We start from the raw sequence: 21,251 nt of genomic DNA, 5'->3' as shown, positions 1-21,251 counted from the left end.
TTATTAATAATTAATAACTACATTTAGTTTATCTGTACACAAAGCCCTCTCAGCTTATATCACAATGCAAATACACCAGTAATCACAAACAACTGCTCTCTTAAATTATAACAGAATTTATTTAAACAATGGTGACAAAATGGTGGACAACAAAGGAAGCCATGTGGCTGCCTTTTGAAATAGTTTGAGCTCTCTGAGCTGAGTTCAGTAACTGTTACTTAAACACCAGAAAGCCAGTGGCCGGACTTTGATTCAACGGCGGGTACACTGGTCTTTCTGATTGTGAAAGCCGTTGACTGAAGGTAAACTAGCATAGCATTACACACACAGGTGAACACAGCAGTTCATCACAATAAAACAAATGCAGCAGCTTACAACAGATAATAAACAGAATGTGTCGTCAACAATGATGCATAATTACCAGTGGTTATAAAAGTGTCATGATTTGGTTTTGTATTTGAGTTTCCCTGTTTTATCCCAGTGTTGCTTGTTCGGCAGAGTGCTGTCTGCCCCATGTTCTTGTTCCCGCAGAGCGCCGTCTGTCACCAGTTCCGGCGGAGTGCCGTCTGCCCCATATTCCTGTTCCAGCAGAGCGCTGTCTGCCTCCCGTTCCGGCCGAGCGCCGTCTGACTCCCGTGTCTACGTGGGAGGTTCTGCCCACTCGCCTGTCTCTGTGGGAGGCCCTGCCCACTCCTATGACTCCTGTGTCTCTGTGGGAGGCCCTGCCCACTCCTATGACTCCTGTGTCTCTGTGGGAGGTTCTGCCCACTCCTGTTTCCTGGTTGGAGGTCCTGCCCACTCTCGTGTCTCCGTGGGAGGCCCTGCCCACTCCTATGACTCCTGTGTCTGCGTGGGAGCTTCTGCCCACTCCTATGACTCCTGTGTCTGCGTGGGAGGTTCTGCCCACTCGCCTGTCTCTGTGGGAGGCCCTGCCCACTCCTATGACTCCTGTGTCTCTGTGGGAGGCCCTGCCCACTCCTATGACTCCTGTGTCTCTGTGGGAGGTTCTGCCCACTCCTGTTTCCTGGTTGGAGGTCCTGCCCACTCTCGTGTCTCCGTGGGAGGCCCTGCCCACTCCTATGACTCCTGTGTCTGCGTGGGAGCTTCTGCCCACTCCTATGACTCCTGTGTCTGCGTGGGAGGTTCTGCCCACTCCTGAGTCTCTGTGGAAGGCCCCACACATTTCTGCACCCTCGTCAGAGGCCCTGCTGACACCCTGTGTTTCCGTGGGGGGCCTCACTGGTCCCGTGTGTTCATCTGGTCAGCCTCATGGCCGCCCCCCTGATCTCCTCTCTAAGTTTGGTCGGCCTTCCGGCCGCCCATCCAATCGGCTCCCTGTGTTTGGTCGGCCTGCTGGCCTTTCCGGGCTATGTGCCCTGACGATCCGGAGTCCGGTTAGTCTCACCTGTGTCTGATTAGCCCATGTCTATTTAGTCTCTGTGTTTCTTCCCTTCTGTGTCAGTTCATTGTATGTTGTTTGTATGCCGTTTGTTGGTATGTCAGTGTACCGGTGGCTCCCTGTTTTTGATCTCTGTGTTTTTTATTGAACTTTTTGAAGTAAGTTTTTGTTTGCCTTTTTTCTAACCCAAAAAGAAACCCAACCCTAACCCTCTCTTTGGGAAGCCGGGTCCGTACGTGGGGTCCTCTCTCGATGACGAGGCCATGCTCACTGAGCCCGTCCTCTTTGGGAAGCCGGGTCCGTACTTGGCACCCTCTCTCAATGGCGAGGTCGTGTTCACTGAGTCTGTACATGGTCAAACATTTCCTATGTTTTGGACCAGTCATGGTGCGCACGTATTCTGCCACTGTGTAATCTCTTTCAAGCATCAGAGGATTCAGCTGACTACTTCCACGGTATATTTTTATGAGTTTTGGGTGCAATCAGATGCTATCAGGTTCGAGCACATAAAGAACTCGGCTCCTGCAACCAGAAGACCACAGAGCAGCGCTCTGGTCGAAGATCTGAATCCCGCTACCCTCCTCCTACATCTGCCACGAAGGAACCCTGCCTGAATCTGTTGATTTAATATTCAACAGAGTGACGATCTAACCAACTTTGCAACGATCACCAGGAGTTACCCCAAGTAAGAGCTTTGGTCTGGGCAGAAATAGTTTCAGAAATAGTTATGTTTCTTTTATAACCACTGATAATTATGCATCACTGTTTACGACACATCACATTCTGTTTATTATCTGTTGTAAGCTGCTGCATTTGTTTTATTGTGATGAACTGCTGTGTTCACCTATGTGTGTAATGCTATGCTAGTTTACCTTCAGTCAACGGCTTTCACAAACAGAAAGACCAGTGTACCCGCCGTTGAATCAAAGTCCGGCCACTGGCTTTCTGGTGTTTAAGTAACAGTTACTGAACTCAGCTCAGAGAGCTCAAAACTATTTCAAAAGGCAGACACACGGCTTCTTTTGTTGTCCACCATTTTGTCACCATTTTGTCACCATGTGATGAAGCCACATGGTGCATTGTCTCTCTCCACCATCTTGTTTTCTTTCTCTCTCCCTCTCTCTCTCTCTCTCTCTCTCTCTCTCATCCACATACATTCATACACACACACACACACACACACACACACACACACACACATTTACACCTCATCCACAAGCCTTGCTTGATAATGTTTGTTGCTTAGATTAGTTTATAATAGTTATTTGTTTGATTAAGTTCATTGATTTTGGATTGATGTTGCTTTGTTTAAATAAATTCTGTTTTATTAATAATATTAGTAATTAAATAACTAATCTGAGACTGATTTGAGTGATATTTTGGTTATATTTCCCTGATTACAGGGTGGTGCCCCAAGAGTGATTAAACATAGTTTAATGAGATTGTTATTTATATTATTAATAATTAAATATAATTATTAAAGAATATAACCAAAGTTGACTTGATAAAACCCCAACACTCCCCACCCGTTGTTTTTACATTTTAATTTACAATTCGATTCAAAGGGGCTTTATGGAAATGTGTTTAAATGCCAAAGGAAGTGAAAATGAGAAACAAAATTAAGTACAATAAAAGAAAACAAAAGATGACATTGACATTTCTTTACTTGTGGAGCTTTTTCAAGATTTCTGTGAGGTCACATGTTTCTCTGTACAAGAGCCAATCAGAATGCTATGTTCTGTAATCACAGAACAGATGATTTATAGTGTGAACGTGCAGACTGTGGAGGAGGAACATGTCCAGAGAAACGTGATGAAGGTGGACCATCGTCATGTGAGTCAAACTGAAGGATCTATTTTTTGTGTGTGGGCAGGCTGCAGGACACGTCAGGCCTGATAACCTCGACACCACCTCCACCACAAACTGCTCTCAGACTCTCCCCCGCAGTCTAAATCGGATGTGGCTGTAAAAACTACAACAACCACGTCTTCATGATCCCTTTTTAGTTACTCACATTGTCAAATTTTTTACAAGTTTACACAATATGATAAAATCCCCAGTTTTCAAAAATGAATTAGTCAACATAAAAAACTAAGACATCATTCTATAAAAAAAACGATTTAAGAAGGCTAAATCTGTCTGACCTGTCTATATATGTGTATACATATATATATATATATATATAGTGTGTGTTTGTGTGTGTGTGGGTGTGTGTGTGCGTGCGTGTGTGTGTGCTTGTGTGTGGGTGTGTGTGGGTGTGTGTGTGGGTGTGTATTCTGTCCTCAGATGGTGTGTTCATTCTCTGTTTCAGATCAAGCAGTGATGAAATTTGTTTGGACGCCCACAGAGCAGAGCAGGGAGAGAGAGTGACAGATGAGTCGTCTGAGTCATGAAGATGAGCAGCAAAGATTTAAACGTCCAGAGAGGGTTTTTGAATTTTTCTTTAATCTCCTCCAGAGGGGCTGAGCTACGCACAGGAATCAAAACCTTACTCATTGTTATATTAAAGAACAGGTAAAAGACCTTACTCATTGTTATATTAAAGAACAGGTAAAATACCTTACTCATTGTTTTATTAAAGAACAGGTAAAAGACCTTACTCATAGTTATATTAAAGACCTTACTCATTGTTTTATTAAAGAACAGGTAAAAGACCTTACTCATTGTTATATCAAAGAACAGGTAAAATACCTTACTCATTGTTTTATTAAAGAACAGGTAAAAGACCTTACTCATTGTTATATTAAAGACCTTACTCATTGTTATATTAAAGAACAGCTAAAATACCTTACTCATTGTTATATTAAAGACCTTACTCATTGTTATATTAAAGACCTTACTCATTGTTATATTAAAGAACAAGTAAAAGACCTTACTCACTGTTATATTAAAGAACAGGTAAAAGACCTTACTTATTGTTTTATTAAAGAACAGGTAAAAGACCTTACTCATTGTTATATTAAAAAGTAAAAGACCTTACTCATTGTTATATTAAAAGGTAAAAGACCTTACTCATTGTTATATTAAAAGGTGTTGGGCCACGCAGGCTTAGGACAGTCAAACCATGGACTTGGGCCTGCACCTCTGTGCCTTTGAGTTATTTACTGAGATCACAAAGAGGCCTAAAAGGACTTTTTATCCCAGAATCCCCTGCGGTACTTCACACCTACATGTGATGTAAAGGGAGGACCGGAACCTGAGGGAGACCCCACAGGAAGGCGGCCAGGTGACAAAACTCTGAGACTCCCCTCGTTCTCTCTCTTTCCACGCGCTGACTTCAAGTGCTCGGAGACACAAGCTCACCTCCTGTTTCCTGCAAAAATCTTCCTTTGTTTTAAGTTTTGGTGTGCAGGTAATCCGCGGCCGGCAGTGTTCCAAATCCCGAGCTCGGATTGTCCAGTGAACGCATCTCAGTTTCTCGGAGAGCGTCAGACTATAACAGATTATCGGAAAGATAACGGTCTTATTCCATCCTGCAACGAAAGGACATCAACGGACATCTTTCCACTCGACGGAGAACCAACGAAGCCGCTCTTGCCGTAAGGGACCCTCGCCGCCATCAGACGCCTCTACACCAGGACAGACAGCAGATCTGTTTTATCGCCGGACTCCTTTTTCCTTCACCGATCGCAGGCAAAGCGATTCACAAGTGAGGCTTAATTAGGTCTGGGCAGAATCAGCTTTAGAGAGTGTTTTTAACAATTGTTTGATTGAAGCAGAAACTGTAATTTTTATCTTTGTTGGACGGTCGCGTCCTGAGTTTTACCTGTTTAAAGAGAGAGGTTCAAAGTTGGCCTCTTACATTTCTTACACAGAAGGAGTACTTGAGATCCCCAGGTACGGAGCGCCTTTGGTGACCATTTAAAGGCTGATGATGGTTGAAAATAAGAATCGCCTGAGGGCATAATTTGGGACTTTGTAAAAATGTATTTTGTTTCCTAACCCGCGGTGTAGATCATGGCGTAGCGGGCCCCGTCCATGTTCTGGAGCTTCTTCCTCACTTGGTCGTACTCGCGTCATCTTTTCTGTGTCGCAACAGAAAAATCAGGAAAGAAATGGATCCGTGTACCGTCGAGTCGGACGTCTTTGAGACGCCTGGCTGCATTCATTACTCTGTTGTGAAACCTCACTATCATGGCACGAGGAAACCTTCTCGGCACCCGGGAGCCTGTGTGACCTTTTCAGCTTGACGCAGCCTGCTTTGGTGTCCAGGTGAAGGACCTTTGGGATCCAGGACTCAATACAATGAGTTTTCATAGTCATAAAGCGGTTCAGTGAGCATGTGTACTCTTTTTTTCCATAGCCATCAGGCGTTGCTCGGCGCCAGTTGACATGTTTTCCACAGCTAGAATCCGCTGCTCCGCCTTGTTAACTCAGTCGGTGACTTCTTTTAAACTCTGGGAGATATTGGCGTTGATATCATCTTTTCTAGCAGTAATATTGGCTGTCATTGTCTCCAGAGCTTTGGTCAGAGCTAGCATCATACACTTTAGCTGCTGGCCTGGCGGTGCCATTTTCAGGGGGAGGCTGCAGTTGTGTCTTTCTGTTTAGAAAGCTGTTTGGGAGGCATTTTGCCCACAGCTTTGCTTTATCACTATGAGGAAAAGTGAAACCAACGTTGCAGGATAATGACAGAGCGTGGCTACTCAGGTGCATCACCGGAAGTCCAAGGATCTAATGTTTAAAAGTCAGTATTTGTAGTTTTGATTTTAATGAGATTTTTACGATTTACGCCTTTTTTATTTATGTTAGGAGAACTGGGCCGGGGGACAGACACAGTACCTATAGTATAATTACAGTTAGATTCAGAGTTATAGCTATAGTAACTGGGAGACTGCAGCTCTGCCTCCTGGTCTGAACTCTGTGTTGTTGTCAGGGACTGATAAACTCTGCTACGTTTCTAGATAATAGAGTTCCAAAAAAGACTTCCAGTTATCGGCTTATCGGTGATGCGTGTACTTTCAGAAGCCTGCACCATGTCACTGATCCACAGCTCTCACCTGTTCCCCGGTTTGTCTGTCAGGCAGACATTTGATTACATATCATCACCTGTTTTATATCAGAGTGTGAAGTTATAAATGTTCATTCAAACTTGATAAATACAAAGAAATGCACCTTTAACTACAGTACCATAGACTTCAAACTGCCCCCCCATGGCCCCCCACGGCCCTGTACCAACCCATCTGTCTGCTGCTGTGTGTGAGTCACAAATTTCCTGTGTGTCTTTAATTGTTTTTAGTTTTTGAAATGAACAGATAGATCTTACCCAGGAAGAAGGAACATGAAGTAAATGAGTGTACCCGACACACCCTGACATTTCATATCCATGTGTTTTTAGTGAAGAGGACATTGAAAGTTTAGTTTGTCCACCCGGCCAATTGTTCTGGAGGAAGTGGCTGCAGGCGGAGTTTGTTTTTTAACCCTCTAATTTTACTGGGGAAGTTTTTGGTAATTTATAAGAGCAGATATTTTAAACGTTTGAATCATTGGAGAGATGAGTTAAATGAACGTTTTCATTTTTAAACAGGTGTGACTTCACTTGAAATCATTAAATTATTGTTTTTAATGTTTTTTTTATTTTGACAGCTTTTATTCTGTCATTGTTTACCTGCTGCTGTTCTCAACTGAGGCTGTACCTGCACTCAGTTCAAGCAACAGTTAATACATTATTCCCACACAAGGACAGAAAACAGGTGAGTGTGTGAAAAACGGAAGAGCCGCTAGGCGGCGCTGCAGTCGGCGGAACCAACAGGAAGTATTTGTATGGCTCCGGGTTCATTGTTTGTTTGTGTCTCTGCTCCAGACGCGACCTGCCCGCTTCTCTGTGGATCTACAGCCGCTCACATGTACCGAGCTCCGGTCAGACCGCAACGGAGTCCGGGAGCTCCGCGGCCGACGGGAAGGTTCCCCTCCCCGGCCTCCTGCTGGGGTTTCCCTGGAGCTCCCTCACCGTACGGAGGCTCTGGACCCCGCGGCGGATCTCCACACGGCGGCCCGGCTTTCTCTCCGGGCTCTCCGGCCTACTCTCCGGCTTCTAACCGGGGGTACAGGGGCGGCTCTCCGGCTTCTAACCGCGGGTACAGGGACAGTTCTCCGGTCGGGTTCGGCAGCGGCTCCGGGGGACAGATGTGGCGGACGGGGGGCCGTTTCCGGCGTCCTCAGTCCTTCAGTCCCTCAGCTCACCTGCAGCAGGTAAGTTTTACAAAAATGTATTTTTTTAAGTTTTGCGTTATGAAGTCAACTTCATTCAACCTGTTTGTTTGAATTTAATCAGATTTTAAATAAACGAAAAAATACCTGCAGTGCTAACCATGCTAATAGTGCTAACCGTGTAAACAGTGCTAACCATGCTAATAGTGCTAACCGTGTAAACAGTGCTAACCATGCTAATAGTGCTAACCGTATAAACAGTGCTAACCATGCTAATAGTGCTAACTGTGTAAACAGTGTTAACCATGTAAACAGTGCTAACCATGCTAATAGTGCTAACCGTGCAAAAGGTGTGTTAATGGTAACCTACTATCAGTGTAAACAGTGCTTATAGTGTAAACAGTGCTTATAGTGTAACAGTGCTTATAGTGTAAAGTATAGTGTGGGCGGCAGTAGCTCAGTCTGTAGGGACTTGGGTTGGGAATCGGAAGGTCGCCGGTTCAACCCCCTCACTCTGAGACCTCTCCATTAGTGCATGTCCACAGGATCCTGTTTGTGCATGTGTGTGTATTTCAGTTCATGTTTGTGTAGCATGTTTACTAGACAGAGTGTAAAAAACGAATTTCCCCTCGCGGGATCAATATAGTATAAATTCTTCTTCTTCTTCTTCTAAACAGTGCTAATAGTGTAAACAGTGCTTATGGTGTAAACAGTGCTTATAGTGTAAACAATGCTAATAGTGTAAACAATGCTAATAGTGTAAACAGTGCTTATGGTGTAAACAGTGCTTATGGTGTAAACAGTGCTAATAGTGTAAAAAGTGCTTATAGTGTAAACAATGCTAATAGTGTAAACAGTGTTTATAGTGTAAACAGTGCTAATAGTGTAAACAGTGCTTATAGTGTAAACAGTGTTTATAGTGTAAACAGTGCTAATAGTCTAAACAGTGTTTATAGTGTAAACAGTGCTAATAGTGTAAACAGTGCTTATAGTGTAACAGTGCTTATAGTGTAAACAGTGCTTATGGTGTAAACAGTGCTTATAGTGTAAACAATGCTTATAGTGTAAACAGTGCTAATAGTGTAAACAGTGCTTATGGTGTAAACAGTGCTTATAGTGTAAACAATGCTAATAGTGTAAACAGTGCTTATAGTGTAAACAGTGCTAATAGTGTAAACAGTGCTTATAGTGTAAACAATGCTAATAGTGTAAACAGTGCTAATAGTGTAAACAGTGCTAATAGTGTAAACAGTGCTAATAGTGTAAACAGTGTTTATAGTGTAAACAGTGCTAATAGTGTAAACAGTGCTAATAGTGTAAACAGTGTTTATAGTGTAAACAGTGCTTATAGTGTAAACAATGCTAATAGTGTAAACAGTGCTTATAGTGTAAACAGTGCTAATAGTGTAAACAGTGCTTATAGTGTAAACAATGCTAATAGTGTAAACAATGCTAATAGTGTAAACAGTGCTAATAGTGTAAACAGTGTTCATAGTGTGAACAGTACTTATAGTGTAAACAGTGCTAAAAGTGCTTATAGTGCAAACAGTGTTCATAGTGTAAACAGTGCTTATAGTGTAAACAGTGCTAATAGTGCTAACAGTGTTTATAGTGCAAACAGTGTTTATAGTGTAAACAGTGCTTATAGTGTTTATAGTGTAAACAGTGCTAATAATGTAAACAGTGCTAACAGTGCTTATAGTCTAAACAGTGTTTATAGTGTAAACAGTGCTAATAGTGTAAACAGTGCTAATAGTGTAAACAATGCTAATAGTGTAAACAATGCTAATAATGTAAACAGTGCTTATAGTGTAAACAGTACTTATAGTGTAAACAGTGCTAAAAGTGCTTATAGTGCAAACAGTGCTTATAGTATAAACAGTGCTTATAGTGTAAACAGTGCTAATAGTGCTAACAGTGTTTATAGTGCAAACAGTGTTTATAGTGTAAACAGTGCTTATAGTCTAAACAGTGATAACAGTGCTTATAGTGTAAACAGTGCTAATAGTGCTAACAGTGTTTATAGTGTAATCAGTGCTTATAGTGTAAACAGTGCTTATAGTGTGATCAGTATTTATAGTGTAAACAGTGCTAACAGTGCTTATAGTGTAAACAGTGTTTATAGTGTAAACAGTGCTTATACTGTAAGCAGTGCTAATAGTGTAAACAGTGCTAATAGTGTAAACAGTGTTTATAGTGTAAACAGTGCTAATATAGTAAACAGTGCTAATAGTGTAAACAGTGCTAATAGTGTAAACAGTGTTTATAGTGTAAACAGTGCTTATAGTGTAAACAGTGTTTATAGTGTAAACAGTGCTTATAGTGTAAACAGTGCTTATAGTGTAAACAGTACTTATAGTGTAAACAGTGCTAATAGTGTAAACAGTGCTAATAGTGTAAACAATGCTAATAATGTAAACAGTGCTTATAGTGTAAACAGTGCTTATAGTGCAAACAGTGCTTATAGTATAAACAGTGCTTATAGTGTAAACAGTGCTAATAGTGCTAACAGTGTTTATAGTGCAAACAGTGTTTATAGTGTAAACTGCTTATAGTGTAAACAGTGATAACAGTGCTTATAGTGTAAACAGTGCTAATAGTGCTAACAGTGTTTATAGTGTAATCAGTGCTTATAGTGTAAACAGTGCTTATAGTGTGATCAGTATTTATAGTGTAAACAGTGCTAACAGTGCTTATAGTGTAAACAATGCTAATAGTGTAAACAATGCTAATAGTGTAAACAGTGCTTATGGTGTAAACAGTGCTTATGGTGTAAACAGTGCTAATAGTGTAAAAAGTGCTTATAGTGTAAACAATGCTAATAGTGTAAACAGTGTTTATAGTGTAAACAGTGCTAATAGTGTAAACAGTGCTTATAGTGTAAACAGTGTTTATAGTGTAAACAGTGCTAATAGTCTAAACAGTGTTTATAGTGTAAACAGTGCTAATAGTGTAAACAGTGCTTATAGTGTAACAGTGCTTATAGTGTAAACAGTGCTTATGGTGTAAACAGTGCTTATAGTGTAAACAGTACTTATAGTGTAAACAGTGCTAATAGTGTAAACAGTGCTTATAGTGTAAACAGTGTTTATAGTGTAAACAGTGCTAATAGTCTAAACAGTGTTTATAGTGTAAACAGTGCTAATAGTGTAAACAGTGCTTATAGTGTAACAGTGCTTATAGTGTAAACAGTGCTTATGGTGTAAACAGTGCTTATAGTGTAAACAATGCTTATAGTGTAAACAGTGCTAATAGTGTAAACAGTGCTTATGGTGTAAACAGTGCTTATAGTGTAAACAATGCTTATAGTGTAAACAGTGCTAATAGTGTAAACAGTGTTTATAGTGTAAACAGTGCTTATAGTGTTTATAGTGTAAACAGTGCTAATAATGTAAACAGTGCTAACAGTGCTTATAGTCTAAACAGTGTTTATAGTGTAAACAGTGCTAATAGTGTAAACAGTGCTTATAGTGTAAACAGTACTTATAGTGTAAACAGTGCTAATAGTGTAAACAGTGCTAATAGTGTAAACAATGCTAATAGTGTAAACAATGCTAATAATGTAAACAGTGCTTATAGTGTAAACAGTACTTATAGTGTAAACAGTGCTTATAGTGTAAACAGTACTTATAGTGTAAACAGTGTTTATAGTGTAAACAGTGCTAATAGTGTAAACAGTGCTAATAGTGTAAACAGTGTTTATAGTGTAAACAGTGCTTATAGTGTAAACAGTGTTTATAGTGTAAACAGTGCTTATAGTGTAAACAATGCTAATAGTGTAAACAGTGCTTATAGTGTAAACAGTGCTAATAGTGTAAACAGTGCTTATAGTGTAAACAATGCTAATAGTGTAAACAATGCTAATAGTGTAAACAGTGCTAATAGTGTAAACAGTGTTTATAGTGTGAACAGTGCTAATAGTGTGAACAGTGCTAACAGTGCTTATAGTGTAAACAGTGTTTATAGTGTAAACAGTGCTTATAGTGTTTATAGTGTAAACAGTGCTAATAATGTAAACAGTGCTAACAGTGCTTATAGTCTAAACAGTGTTTATAGTGTAAACAGTGCTAATAGTGTAAACAGTGCTTATAGTGTAAACAGTACTTATAGTGTAAACAGTGCTAATAGTGTAAACAGTGCTAATAGTGTAAACAATGCTAATAGTGTAAACAATGCTAATAATGTAAACAGTGCTTATAGTGTAAACAGTACTTATAGTGTAAACAGTGCTAAAAGTGCTTATAGTGCAAACAGTGCTTATAGTATAAACAGTGCTTATAGTGTAAACAGTGCTAATAGTGCTAACAGTGTTTATAGTGCAAACAGTGTTTATAGTGTAAACAGTGCTTATAGTCTAAACAGTGATAACAGTGCTTATAGTGTAAACAGTGCTAATAGTGCTAACAGTGTTTATAGTGTAATCAGTGCTTATAGTGTAAACAGTGCTTATAGTGTGATCAGTATTTATAGTGTAAACAGTGCTAACAGTGCTTATAGTGTAAACAGTGTTTATAGTGTAAACAGTGCTTATACTGTAAGCAGTGCTAATAGTGTAAACAGTGCTAATAGTGTAAACAGTGTTTATAGTGTAAACAGTGCTAATATAGTAAACAGTGCTAATAGTGTAAACAGTGCTAATAGTGTAAACAGTGTTTATAGTGTAAACAGTGCTTATAGTGTAAACAGTGTTTATAGTGTAAACAGTGCTTATAGTGTAAACAGTGCTTATAGTGTAAACAGTACTTATAGTGTAAACAGTGCTAATAGTGTAAACAGTGCTAATAGTGTAAACAATGCTAATAATGTAAACAGTGCTTATAGTGTAAACAGTGCTTATAGTGCAAACAGTGCTTATAGTATAAACAGTGCTTATAGTGTAAACAGTGCTAATAGTGTAAACAGTGCTAATAGTGTAAACAATGCTAATAGTGTAAACAATGCTAATAATGTAAACAGTGCTTATAGTGTAAACAGTACTTATAGTGTAAACAGTGCTAAAAGTGCTTATAGTGCAAACAGTGCTTATAGTATAAACAGTGCTTATAGTGTAAACAGTGCTAATAGTGCTAACAGTGTTTATAGTGCAAACAGTGTTTATAGTGTAAACAGTGCTTATAGTCTAAACAGTGATAACAGTGCTTATAGTGTAAACAGTGCTAATAGTGCTAACAGTGTTTATAGTGTAATCAGTGCTTATAGTGTAAACAGTGCTTATAGTGTGATCAGTATTTATAGTGTAAACAGTGCTAACAGTGCTTATAGTGTAAACAGTGTTTATAGTGTAAACAGTGCTTATACTGTAAGCAGTGCTAATAGTGTAAACAGTGCTAATAGTGTAAACAGTGTTTATAGTGTAAACAGTGCTAATATAGTAAACAGTGCTAATAGTGTAAACAGTGCTAATAGTGTAAACAGTGTTTATAGTGTAAACAGTGCTTATAGTGTAAACAGTGTTTATAGTGTAAACAGTGCTTATAGTGTAAACAGTGCTTATAGTGTAAACAGTACTTATAGTGTAAACAGTGCTAATAGTGTAAACAGTGCTAATAGTGTAAACAATGCTAATAATGTAAACAGTGCTTATAGTGTAAACAGTGCTTATAGTGCAAACAGTGCTTATAGTATAAACAGTGCTTATAGTGTAAACAGTGCTAATAGTGCTAACAGTGTTTATAGTGCAAACAGTGTTTATAGTGTAAACTGCTTATAGTGTAAACAGTGATAACAGTGCTTATAGTGTAAACAGTGCTAATAGTGCTAACAGTGTTTATAGTGTAATCAGTGCTTATAGTGTAAACAGTGCTTATAGTGTGATCAGTATTTATAGTGTAAACAGTGCTAACAGTGCTTATAGTGTAAATAATGCTAATAGTGTAAACAATGCTAATAGTGTAAACAGTGCTTATGGTGTAAACAGTGCTTATGGTGTAAACAGTGCTAATAGTGTAAAAAGTGCTAATAGTGTAAACAGTGTTTATAGTGTAAACAGTGCTAATAGTGTAAACAGTGCTTATAGTGTAAACAGTGTTTATAGTGTAAACAGTGCTAATAGTCTAAACAGTGCTTATAGTGTAAACAGTGCTAATAGTGTAAACAGTGCTTATAGTGTAACAGTGCTTATAGTGTAAACAGTGCTTATGGTGTAAACAGTGCTTATAGTGTAAACAATGCTTATAGTGTAAACAGTGCTAATAGTGTAAACAGTGCTTATGGTGTAAACAGTGCTTATAGTGTAAACAATGCTAATAGTGTAAACAGTGCTTATAGTGTAAACAGTGCTAATAGTGTAAACAGTGCTTATAGTGTAAACAATGCTAATAGTGTAAACAGTGCTAATAGTGTAAACAGTGCTAATAGTGTAAACAGTGCTAATAGTGCTAACAGTGTTTATAGTGCAAACAGTGTTTATAGTGTAAACTGCTTATAGTGTAAACAGTGATAACAGTGCTTATAGTGTAAACAGTGCTAATAGTGTAAACAGTGCTTATAGTGTAAACAGTGTTTATAGTGTAAACAGTGCTAATAGTCTAAACAGTGTTTATAGTGTAAACAGTGCTAATAGTGTAAACAGTGCTTATAGTGTAACAGTGCTTATAGTGTAAACAGTGCTTATGGTGTAAACAGTGCTTATAGTGTAAACAATGCTTATAGTGTAAACAGTGCTAATAGTGTAAACAGTGCTTATGGTGTAAACAGTGCTTATAGTGTAAACAATGCTAATAGTGTAAACAGTGCTTATAGTGTAAACAGTGCTAATAGTGTAAACAGTGCTTATAGTGTAAACAATGCTAATAGTGTAAACAGTGCTAATAGTGTAAACAGTGCTAATAGTGTAAACAGTGCTAATAGTGCTAACAGTGTTTATAGTGCAAACAGTGTTTATAGTGTAAACTGCTTATAGTGTAAACAGTGATAACAGTGCTTATAGTGTAAACAGTGCTAATAGTGCTAACAGTGTTTATAGTGTAATCAGTGCTTATAGTGTAAACAGTGCTTATAGTGTGATCAGTATTTATAGTGTAAACAGTGCTAACAGTGCTTATAGTGTAAACAGTGTTTATAGTGTAAACAGTGCTAATAGTGTAAACAGTGCTAATAGTGTAAACAGTGTTTATAGTGTAAACAGTGCTTATAGTGTAAACAGTGTTTATAGTGTAAACAGTGCTTATAGTGTAAACAATGCTAATAGTGTAAACAGTGCTTATAGTGTAAACAGTGCTAATAGTGTAAACAGTGCTAATAGTGTAAACAGTGCTTATAGTGTAAACAATGCTAATAGTGTAAACAATGCTAATAGTGTAAACAGTGCTAATAGTGTAAACAGTGTTTATAGTGTGAACAGTGCTAATAGTGTGAACAGTGCTAACAGTGCTTATAGTGTAAACAGTGTTTATAGTGTAAACAGTGCTTATAGTGTTTATAGTGTAAACAGTGCTAATAATGTAAACAGTGCTAACAGTGCTTATAGTCTAAACAGTGTTTATAGTGTAAACAGTGCTAATAGTGTAAACAGTGCTTATAGTGTAAACAGTACTTATAGTGTAAACAGTGCTAATAGTGTAAACAGTGCTATTAGTGTAAACAATGCTAATAGTGTAAACAATGCTAATAATGTAAACAGTGCTTATAGTGTAAACAGTACTTATAGTGTAAACAGTGCTAAAAGTGCTTATAGTGCAAACAGTGCTTATAGTATAAACAGTGCTTATAGTGTAAACAGTGCTAATAGTGCTAACAGTGTTTATAGTGCAAACAGTGTTTATAGTGTAAACAGTGCTTATAGTCTAAACAGTGATAACAGTGCTTATAGTGTAAACAGTGCTAATAGTGCTAACAGTGTTTATAGTGTAATCAGTGCTTATAGTGTAAACAGTGCTTATAGTGTGATCAGTATTTATAGTGTAAACAGTGCTAACAGTGCTTATAGTGTAAACAGTGTTTATAGTGTAAACAGTGCTTATACTGTAAGCAGTGCTAATAGTGTAAACAGTGCTAATAGTGTAAACAGTGTTTATAGTGTAAACAGTGCTAATAGTGTAAACAGTGCTAATATAGTAAACAGTGCTAATAGTGTAAACAGTGCTAATAGTGTAAACAGTGTTTATAGTGTAAACAGTGCTTATAGTGTAAACAGTGTTTATAGTGTAAACAGTGCTTATAGTGTAAACAGTGCTTATAGTGTAAACAGTACTTATAGTGTAAACAGTGCTAATAGTGTAAACAGTGCTAATAGTGTAAACAATGCTAATAATGTAAACAGTGCTTATAGTGTAAACAGTGCTTATAGTGCAAACAGTGCTTGTAGTATAAACAGTGCTTATAGTGTAAACAGTGCTAATAGTGCTAACAGTGTTTATAGTGCAAACAGTGTTTATAGTGTAAACTGCTTATAGTGTAAACAGTGATAACAGTGCTAACAGTGTAAACAGTGCTAATAGTGCTAACAGTGTTTATAGTGTAATCAGTGCTTATAGTGTAAACAGTGCTTATAGTGTGATCAGTATTTATAGTGTAAACAGTGCTAACAGTGCTTATAGTGTAAACAGTGCTTATAGTGTAAACAGTGCTTATAGTGTAAACAGTGCTTATAGTGTAAACAGTGTTTATAGTGTAAACAGTGCTAATACTGTAAGCAGTGCTAATACTGTAAGCAGTGCTTATAGTGTAAACAGTGTTTATAGTGTAAACAGTGCTAATAGTGTAAACAGTGTGTTTATAGTGTAAACAGTGCTTGTAGTGTAAACAGTGCTAATAGTGTAAACAGTGTTTATAGTGTAAACAGTGCTAATAGTGTAAACAGTGCTAATATAGTAAACAGTGCTAATAGTGTAAACAGTGCTAATAGTGTAAACAGTGTTTATAGTGTAAACAGTGCTTATAGTGTAAACAGTGTTTATAGTGTAAACAGTGCTAATAGTGTAAACAGTGCTTATAGTGTAAACAGTGTTTATAGTGTAAACAGTGCTAATAGTGTAAACAGTGCTTATAGTGTAAACAGTGTTTATAGTGTAAACAGTGCTTGTAGTGTAAACAGTGTGTTTATAGTGTAAACAGTGCTTGTAGTGTAAACAGTGCTTATAGTCTAAACAGTGTTTATAGTGTAAACAGTGCTTATGGTGTAAACAGTCCTTATAGTGTAAACAATGCTAATAGTGTAAACAGTGCTAATAGTGCTAACAGTGCTTATAGTGTAAACAATGCTAATAGTGTAAACAATGCTAATAGTGTAAACAGTGCTTATAGTGTAAACAGTGCTAATAGTGTAAACAGTGCTTATAGTGTAAACAATGCTAATAGTGTAAACAGTGCTTATAGTGTAAACAGTGCTAATAGTGTAAACAGTGTTCATAGTGTAAACAGTGCTTGTAGTGTAAACAGTGTTTATAGTGTAAACAGTGCTAATAGTGTAAACAGTGCTAATAGTGTAAACAATGCTAATAGTGTAAACAGTGCTTATAGTGTAAACAGTGCTTATAGTGTAAACAGTGCTTGTAGTGTAAACAGTGTTTATAGTGTAAACAGTGCTAATAGTGTAAACAGTGCTAATAGTGTAAACAATGCTAATAGTGTAAACAATGCTAATAGTGTAAACAGTGCTTATAGTGTAAACAGTGCTAATAGTGTAAACAGTGCTTATAGTGTAAACAGTGCTCATAGTGTAAACAGTACTTATAGTGTAAACAGTGTTTATAGTGTGAACAGTGCTAATAGTGTGAACAGTGCTAACAGTGCTTATAGTGTAAACAGTGTTTATAGTGTAAACAGTGCTAATAATGTAAACAGTGCTAACAGTGCTTATAGTGTAAACAGTGTTTATAGTGTAAACAATGCTAATAGTGTAAACAATGCTAATAATGTAAACAGTGCTTATAGTGTAAACAGTACTTATAGTGTAAACAGTGCAAACAGTGCTTATAGTATAAATAGTGCTTATAGTGTAAACAGTGCTAATAGTGCAAACAGTGTTTATAGTGCAGTGTTTATAGTGTAAACAGTGCTTATAGTGTAAACAGTGATAACAGTGCTTATAGTGTAAACAGTGCTAATAGTGCTAACAGTGTTTATAGTGTAATCAGTGCTTATAGTGTAAACAGTGCTTATAGTGTGATCAGTATTTATAGTGTAAACAGTGCTAATAGTGTAAACAGTGTTTATAGTGTAAACAGTGCTTATAGTGTAAACAGTGTTTATAGTGTAAACAGTGCTAATAGTGTAAACAGTGTTTATAGTGTGAACAGTGCTTATAGTGTAAACAGTGTTTATAGTGTAAACAGTGCTAATAATGTAAACAGTGCTAACAGTGCTTATAGTCTAAACAGTGTTTATAGTGTAAACAGTGCTAATAGTGTAAACAGTACTTATAGTGTAAACAGTGCTAATAGTGTAAACAATGCTAATAATGTAATCAGTGCTTATAGTCTAAACAGTGTTTATAGTGTAAACAGTGCTTATAGTGTAAACAGTGCTAAAAGTGCTTATAGTGCAAACAGTGCTTATAGTATAAATAGTGCTTATAGTGTAAACAGTGCTAATAGTGCTAACAGTGTTTATAGTGTAAACAGTGCTTATAGTGTAAACAGTGCTTATATTATAAATAGTGCTTATAGTGTAAACAGTGCTAATAGTGCTAACAGTGTTTATAGTGTAAACAGTGCTTATAGTGTAAACAGTACTTATAGTGTAAACAGTGCTAATAGTGTAAACAATGCTAATAGTGTAAACAGTGCTAATAGTGTAAACAGTACTTATAGTGTAAACAGTGCTAATAGTGTAAACAATGCTAATAGTGTAAACAATGCTAATAATGTAAACAGTGCTTATAGTGTAAACAGTACTTATAGTGTAAACAGTGCTAAAAGGGGTTATAGTGCAAACAGTGCTTATAGTATAAATAGTGCTTATAGTGTAAACAGTGCTAACAGTGTTTATAGTGCAAACAGTGTTTATAGTGTAAACAGTGCTTATAGTGTAAACAGTGATAACAGTGCTAATAGTGCTAACAGTGTTTATAGTGTAATCAGTGCTTATAGTGTAAACAGTGCTTATAGTGTGATCAGTATTTATAGTGTAAACAGTGCTAACAGTGCTTATAGTGTAAACAGTGTTCATAGTGTAAACAGTGCTAATAGTGTAAGCAGTGCTAATAGTGTAAACAGTGCTTATAGTGTAAACAGTGTTTATAGTGTAAACAGTGCTAATAGTGTTAACAGTGTGTTTATAGTGTAAACAGTGCTTGTAGTGTAAACAGTGCTTGTAGTGTAAACAGTGTTTATAGTGTAAACAGTGCTAATAGTGTAAACAGTGTGTTTATAGTGTAAACAGTGCTAATAGTGTAAACAGTGTGTTTATAGTGTAAACAGTGCTTGTAGTGTAAACAGTGCTAATAGTGTAAACAGTGTTTATAGTGTAAACAGTGCTAATAGTGTAAACAGTGCTAATAGTGTAAACAGTGTTTATAGTGTAAACAGTGTTTATAGTGTAAACAGTGCTTATAGTGTGATCAGTATTTATAGTGTAAACAGTGCTAACAGTGCTTATAGTGTAAACAGTGTTTATAGTGTAAACAGTGCTAATAGTGTAAACAGTGCTTGTAGTGTAAACAGCGCTTGTAGTGCAAACAGTGCTTGTAGTGTAAACAGTGCTTATAGTCTAAACAGTGTTCATCGTGTAAACAGTGCTAATAGTGCTAACAGTGTTTATAGTGTAAACAGTGTTTATAGTGTAAACAGTGCTAATAGTGCTAACATTGTTTATAGTGTAAACAGTGCTTATAGTGTAAACAGTGCTTATAGTGTAAACAGTGCTTGTAGTCAAAACTGTGTTTATAGTGTAGACAGTGTGTTTATAGTGTAAACAGTGCTTGTAGTGTAAACAGTGTTTATAGTGCTGACAGTGTTTATAGTGTAAACAGTGCTAACAGTGCTTATAGTGTAAACAGTGCTTATAGTCTAAACTGTGTTTATAGTGTAGACAGTGCTAATAGTGTAAACAGTGCTTATAATGTAAACAGTGTTTATAGTGTAAACAGTGTGTTTATAGTGTAAACAGTGCTTGTAGTGTAAACAGCGTTTATAGTATAAACAGTGCTTGTAGTGTAAACAGTGTTTATAGTGCTGACAGTGTTTATAGTGTAAACAGTGCTTATAGTGTAAACAGTGCTAATAGTGTAAACAGTGTTTATAGTGTAAACAGTGCTAATAGTGTAAACAGTGCTTATAGTGTAAACAGTGTTTATAATGTAAACAGTGCTTAGTCTGTCAGGATCATAATAAACATCACTTTAGATCACGTTATTTTTCTATTTATAGATCTATTCTATATGTTTATGTTGCATCGATACTCATTACAAACTGCATGTTGGAACAAAAGTTGTTCTGTTGTCTTTCAGTCCAGATGTTCCGACGCTCCAGTGGAGAAATATTTCAGTCCAGCGATGTTGCAGGACCCGTGGGCCGCTCTTCAGCCTGCCGCAGCTGCAGAGACAAGGACGCCATGACAGGAAATAAAGACGCCATCAGACAGGAAATACAGACATACGGGCGCCATCATATAGGATATCAAACCCAGTGATCATAAAGAAACCAGCTTCTGAGCACGCTCAGACACCAGCAGTCGGCAGCTTAGTGAACAAATAAAATCAGGGATGAAACATTTCCATTTGTTGATGTTTAAACGTTTTATATCACGTCTGCTCCTTTTTACGGATTGTTATTTACAGAATGTTTGTTCTTTGTTTTTTCTATTTTTAGAAAATAAAATATCAATTACAAATCCATCGTTTGTCATCTGTGTTGTTTATTTTGAAAGAAAGTGGAAGTATTCCTCCACACCAGGGGGCGGGACTATGAAGCAGGATTTGGGGTTAGAGGTCACATCAGGGTTAACTCTGGGGGTACATCCCAGTTCCCTTAATTGCATCCAAGTGTCCTCCACTTGCCTCCTCCACTTGCGTCTTAGTCCCTCCCACCAGAGATGCATGGAGAGATGCAAGGAAACGAAGCAGAGGAGAGAGGAAATGAGGAGATATGTTTTAAGAGACGAACGTCGTTTCCTCTGTAGCGTCACGTGAAGCGACATCCGTTTGTGATGATGACATCAGCTGATCATGTTCAGCTGTCAGTCGACTTAAACAGTTGTTTATGTCCGCACAAATATGAACTGTATTATTTCTAATAAAATACACACAGTAGCAGTGTTTAGTCTCTTTATGTTACCTGCACATGAATAACCTGCAGTCTGCTTATAACCAAAAGGACAATTTCTACTGACCAAAATATTGAATATTGAATTGTTTATTTATTTTTTTTATTTTTTTTGACTAATAATTTGATAATGAACTCTGTATTTCATAAACAAAGATATTTGATGATGTCTTAGGAATAGGCTACTGGAAATGATTTATGAAGTTCTAAATAGAGAACACAAAGATCATTAATGAAACTTCATGAACATAATGATGAATGTAAAACGTGTTTCTGACTGACAGACGACTCCCACGCTGTCAGCCGTTCATTCTCAGTATAATAAATTCAAACGGACTGATCATGAAAATAAATATAACCTACCTGTTCTAGTTAAGACGGAATCGTTTATGATCATTTGATTTGAACACTTCAACAGACTTTTTGTTTGACAGTGAATCAAAAACAAATATAAAGTCAGGACTCTTATATTCATATTTAGTCCTTAATTTTCATGTCAG

At 37.3% G+C, this 21,251-nt stretch overlaps 2 protein-coding genes across 2 annotated transcripts in view; both read left to right on the top strand.

The window, feature by feature from the left end:
• LOC132979657 (ubiquitin-conjugating enzyme E2 variant 3-like) overlaps positions 1–21,251 on the top strand; it is a 138,264-nt gene that overhangs the window by 44,503 nt on the left and 72,510 nt on the right. The window lies entirely within an intron of this gene.
• Positions 7,170–20,324, top strand: mplkip (M-phase specific PLK1 interacting protein). Its single transcript, XM_061045548.1, has 2 exons — positions 7,170–7,591; positions 19,938–20,324. The coding sequence occupies exons 1-2, from the start codon at positions 7,244–7,246 to the stop codon at positions 20,043–20,045; spliced, it is 456 nt and encodes a 151-aa protein (XP_060901531.1). The 5' UTR covers positions 7,170–7,243; the 3' UTR covers positions 20,046–20,324.

Source organism: Labrus mixtus, chromosome 8 (genome assembly GCF_963584025.1).
Source record: "Labrus mixtus chromosome 8, fLabMix1.1, whole genome shotgun sequence".
NCBI lineage: Eukaryota > Metazoa > Chordata > Actinopteri > Labriformes > Labridae > Labrus > Labrus mixtus.
Note: the sequence above shows the minus strand (reverse complement) of the source record. Positions and strands in the feature narration are given on the sequence as shown.

Bases quoted from the DNA above. Each gene is read 5' to 3' on its own strand.
- mplkip (XM_061045548.1), top strand. From the start codon at position 7,244: ATGTACCGAGCTCCGGTCAGACCGCAACGGAGTCCGGGAGCTCCGCGG. The intron at 7,592-19,937 runs GTAAGTTTTACA...GTTGTCTTTCAG, and splicing joins CCTCAGCTCACCTGCAGCAG to TCCAGATGTTCCGACGCTCC.